The following is a 5,529-nucleotide window of genomic DNA, read 5'->3' as shown; positions in this document are numbered from 1 at the left end:
GACATTATTAGTAAATATGGGCAAGTGTAGGGGTGTGAAATCTTGGGCCTGTAGGAGGCTGAGATATGGGCCCCTGAGCTCTGGTCTGAGCCCACCTAGGGGTTTGTCTTCGAGGGTATTTGTATTAATTTCCCCTAGGAGGGTATTGTGGTAATTTGTGTAAAAAGATGGGTCCCACAGGGGAGCCCGAACAGATATAAAAAAAAAAGTATGCATTCAAATTTAATACTTCGTACTACTTATCAATTATTTAACATTAATTGTAAAATAAAATTAAAAGGCATAAAAGAATATTAACTAGTTAATCGGATGTAATCACAACATAAAAAAATTCAAAAACAGAAAAGGAAAGTCACAATCAAACATTTTAGCAGCCAAATATACTACTTATTAATCACATAATTTATTTTTTCTTTCAAGAATGTTATTATGCCATATTTTTATATTGTCACGAATAAATCATACTATTTCAAATTAAATTTTAAAATAATAAAATTCAATCAAACAAATATACTCCGTAATAATAATATATCCTAATTATTTTGATATCTACTTTTTCCGTGGAGAAATTTTACAAATAATGTTTGGTATTAATATAATCTCTCTATTTAACAAAAAAATAATAATTTATTTTTTAATATATTTTCACACATATCGCATCTATATATTTAAAATCAAATTTGTGCATCAATAAATGAGTCATCCAAACTGTTACTGTATAGTTCATACTACAAGAACGGATAAAATATTACAAAAAAAAAAGAAAATCCAAGGCATTTCTTAAAAATATTCCAACTCGATTCCCCCCCTAAAAAAGAACAAGTTTAAAAATAGGATCAATGAAACAAGGATAAAACCTAAGAAAAAGGTAAGAATTGAGAATATTCGAGCATATCAAAAAACCGATAAAAAGTATATCCAAAACTAAAAAGGAGGTGGAATGGAAATTATTGAGTAAACAGTCTGACGTGGACCTTAGCTGTCTACTCTATACTTCACCTTATACGCGCGGCGACATGTTGCTCCAAATCATGGGACCCACTTTCTAATCATCCCCTCGCCTTATATATAACGATCACAAAAATACACATTAATTTGTGGTAAACAAAAATACATAAACCTACAACAATATATCTCTCTCTCTCTCTTTCTTTCTTTCTCCCCTTGCCTCTAGTATATATACACGTGTGCTTTAATTTGGTAATTGTATTGATGGCTATTACTAGACCTCCGGGGAGGGTTCCGGTGGCCGTGGGGCGCCGGATGTTGGCGTATGAGAATTCCGTTGGTGATGAGAAGTTGGAGTTTTACGACGAGTTAGCGGTTAGTTCGTCGGATTCGGTGTTTGGGTTTTTGGAGGGGTCGCTTGAGAGTACGACGAGTAATGAAGGCTATCACCAAGAGGGTGATGCTATTTTCGATGAGGAAGAAGAGGAAGAGGATTCTGGGAATAGATTTGAAGAAAATAAGACTTTTTGGGAAAATCAGCATAATCTTTTACAGGTACTTTTTTTATATAAATATTTGGTATTATTTAATTTTTTTGGGTGTTTTTGTTAATTTCATGGATTTATTTCCTAATTCCTATATGAAAAAGTCTTGTTTGATTAGGAAAACCGCAAAACTCCCTACACAAACGAAACAAAAGTAGTTAATATGTTTTCTAAAGTACCTTTGTTGTTAAAATCAGTCTATGTCATAGGGTTAAATTTTAAATTTTTAATTTAGGAATTCAAGACAAAATTATGCTTCAATCATGAAGTTAATGTTTGATTTAGTTAAATTATTTCATTATTACTCCGTCGAAAAGATTAAAATAATACACCTAGACCGGAATACCTAAAGAAAAATAAAAAGGAATAAAGGTAATGACTTTTAACGGGATATGTATACAATTTCCCTATTTGAAATCTTTAAAAAGAAAAGTGAGATAAATTTTATTTTGTGCATAATTAGACGTTTGTAAATCTGAAGTTAACTTTGATTTTGTATGATAAATTGTTACAGGCAACATTGTGCCGTACGACATCCTTAGAAACAGGAATGAGAAATGTGACAAAAGAGGCATTGAAAGAGTTACAAGTTCAAGGGCATTATTGTAAATGTGGCAAAGCGGTGGCCGACAACAATTGCCGAAGTTGCTTGATGAGGGAGGTGTCTTGTAGGCTCCGGAATGCCGGTTACAACAGTGCCATTTGCCGGACTAAATGGCGAAGTTCACCGGATATTCCTTCAGGTAAAAATTCATACTTCATACAGAGTACCTTGTTTATTTTAGTTGTTCGTGTTGCATTTGAACATTTGATCTTAAACTCTCTCCATCCGAAATTAATAATATCACTTGTTTGACACTGTTTTCTATTCACTTAGTCTAGTCTAATTTGTCTAGATGTCTTATGTGATACGAACATTTTTACTTTTTCTATATGTTATGATCTGATCTAATTTTTCTAATCTGATCTAATAAGTAATAAAAATAAGGCGAAGAGAATAGAGCTTAATTAGTCAATGCATTTAATGGTCAAAATTAAAGTTAGGAGATTTTAGTGTTTTTTAAGTTATTAATGAGCTGGGTATGTGTCATTTGACTCATTTGATAGGTTTTCTTAACAAGTTTTGGATAAAATTTTACTGGTCTACCTGCCTCTAATGTTGCCTCTAATTCATAAGGTGGACTAATTGGTGATTTGGTATAGATCTCATTCAAGGATGGTATACTCGTACATGTAACTAGTCTTATTTTTTTATATTTGGAAATATCCTTTTAATAGAAACATCGAAACAAGGACTGCGGGAATTGAAAAGTAGATAGATATATAGGCGAAAGCTAAAAGTTAATCATAAATCAAATGATTTTTTTTCGTTTAGTTCCTTAGTAAACACTGATTTTAAAACAATTAGTTGGCTAAATTTTCAAGCGAACGTACCATGATGACAATCACAAAAATAGATTTTTTAATTTTTCTTTCTTTTTCCTCCTTTGTCTTTATACTTTGGTCCATCAATTTGAAGAAAGGAATATGTTTCTCACAGATGGGACGACATTAGCAAGTTGTTCGTTGGTTGTTACTCCCCGAATTTCTTAATCTCTAAATAGATCTTTTTGGACTAAGATGTAGATCCAACGTAAGTTGAGTAGGATTGATTTGACTATTGAGCCACAATTTAAATATGCTTTAAAATAAAGGCTAATATGTTAGGCTTTTGTCTTCCATGAATCAAGCGAAATACCCCTTCGCCTCCCCTAGTTCAACCGAAGGGGGAAAATAAGGACTGGTCTGATTTGGTTTAAGTGAATGCTATTTTGTAAAATACTTTTTAGTATTCTGTGTACGTTCTTTTGATTATGAAAAATGTTTTAAGTCGTGACCCTTAGAGAAACATGTTAGCATGGGTGATGCCGTACTGATAAAGGTCGCGAGTTGCGATAATATTTAGTTGTGGAAAGAGAGAGACAATATAATAATTGTGGGGTCATTTCTAATTTAGAAGTATAACAACTAATCTGAAACGGACGAAAAAGGTAAGTGTAATAACTAATCTGGGACGGAGAAAGTATTTAAGTTTTCAATTTAAATCATGGCACATAAGCATAAAATGTCATCCTTGTGACACGACCTTTATCATTTTCGAAAATGTTAACACTTGGATTACCATGATTATTTTTTCTATAACTTCATATCTTAAGCTGGTGGAAATTTTCATCTAAATTTGGTGCTACTCATTTTCATCTATAGGTGAACATACATTCATTGATGTAGTAGACAATTCAAGCTCGAAAAAGGGAGAAGTAAAGGTGATAGTCGAACTAAGTTTCAGAGCGGACTTTGAGATGGCTAGAGCAAGCGACGATTATAACCAATTAGTCAGTCGCTTGCCCGAGGTTTTTGTAGGGAAAAACGAAAGACTAAAGGCTTTAATCAAAATTTTGTGCGCGGCCGCCAAGAAATGCATGAAGGATAAGAAAATGCATATGGGGCCATGGAGGAAGCAAAAATACATGCAAGCAAAGTGGTTTAGCACCAGTTATGAGAGAAAAGAGGAGGCCAATGCACCATCAAATGGCTCATACTCGAACAGAACGAGCAAACCGGCTAGGGCGTCTTCTATGCTAACAATGGCATTGATGGATATGCATAGGAAAGCCGTTTCAGTCGTGTAATAATCCCTCGAATATGGGTGGGATTTATATCTATTTTGTATCGTTTTCCATGATCTTTCATTTAGTCTTGAAAGAGTGTATAGGGATTATATTGCGGGATGTAATACTAGTAGGTAGGAATGTGTGATATAGGTGTGGCTTTAGATACCAACCATGGCTTTGAAATAGTAGTGTGCAAATGTGCAATCTTCCATTTTTGTAATGTTTGGCTTGATAGTTAATTGGAAAGCATTAAGGATTTAAGCTTTCAATACATCTAGTTTAAATCACGGTTTGTGTTTAAGCTAAAGGCTATAACATCTACCGGGTATCTAGACTATTTTGGTTTCCAGACCTGGGGTCGATTCTCACCAAATTTATTGTTGCATTTTTAGTTTTTTCATTTATGTTTGAGTGGAGGATTATCGCCAAAATTACGTCAACTGGGTTTGTGACCATATTGAAACAAGACACCAACACGATTGATGTTGTCGGGTTTTTCCGATCAGGTGATGACTTGGAGGTTATTGGTAGAATACGACACGGTCTCTGCTCCGACCTGCAAAATAAGAATATTCCTCTCCGATGCCTAAGTAAGTGAGAAAACGTAGAGAGAAGGCAGAGCATAATATACTTGTAGTTGTTGGGAATTTAATGTCCTTGTCCTTGGGATTTGGTGCTTTATATAGTACTAGGTTTACAAGGAATGATCTAGAACTCCTCCATATGATTGGCTGAGTTTGGAGGAGAGGACATGTGTTATTCTCCTTTGCAGTTATGTAGATTAAGGACATAAATGGGCTTTTGGGGCTTTTGTGCCAGGTGAAAGAGTCCAAAAGGCATACATCATTTATACGGATGCAAATAGGGAAGTATTTATCCACCTGTAAGGCAATGAGTGGGACATGTTGTTTTTCTCCCGTGGACTAAAGACTGCATACGAGGCATGAATTGTGCCACGTGTTGCCATCTTACTGGTACAATCTGGCACGGTAATTTTGCCTACTACATTTACCCCTCAAGGAGGGTATTTCTGGAAACAATATTTCAGATGTCCCTTCTTGACTCTTGATGTTCAGATGACACTTGGGGACTTTTTGTGAGATGGTGACAAGTGTACGAATCTCACTTCTGCCCCTCAAAAAAAAAATGGGTAATTCCTCATTTTTCACGCTCATTATATTTTTGCAGAGCCCAAGAACAGGTGATTTTCGACGAGGAACCAACACCAGTAGGCGATTTCCGGCCACCGTGTGGTTCAACCTTGTTCTTCACTAGACTCAACGTGTTCTTGCAAAACTCAACCTGTTCTTCAACAAAACTCATCCGATTTCATCTCAGATTCATTAAGGTTAGCGTCTCGTCTCTTCGTATATGTTTTCGTTGAC

At 34.9% G+C, this 5,529-nt stretch overlaps 1 protein-coding gene across 1 annotated transcript; it reads left to right on the top strand.

Moving 5' to 3' along the window:
* Positions 1 to 1,081: 1,081 nt before the first annotated feature.
* Positions 1,082 to 4,495, top strand: LOC110799445 (uncharacterized). Its single transcript, XM_022004716.2, has 3 exons — positions 1,082 to 1,503; positions 2,008 to 2,236; positions 3,738 to 4,495. The coding sequence occupies exons 1-3, from the start codon at positions 1,213 to 1,215 to the stop codon at positions 4,160 to 4,162; spliced, it is 945 nt and encodes a 314-aa protein (XP_021860408.1). The 5' UTR covers positions 1,082 to 1,212; the 3' UTR covers positions 4,163 to 4,495.
* The last annotated feature ends 1,034 nt before the right edge of the window (positions 4,496 to 5,529 follow it).

This window comes from Spinacia oleracea, chromosome 6, assembly GCF_020520425.1.
Source record: "Spinacia oleracea cultivar Varoflay chromosome 6, BTI_SOV_V1, whole genome shotgun sequence".
Taxonomy (NCBI): Eukaryota; Viridiplantae; Streptophyta; class Magnoliopsida; order Caryophyllales; family Amaranthaceae; genus Spinacia; species Spinacia oleracea.
Note: the sequence above shows the minus strand (reverse complement) of the source record. Positions and strands in the feature narration are given on the sequence as shown.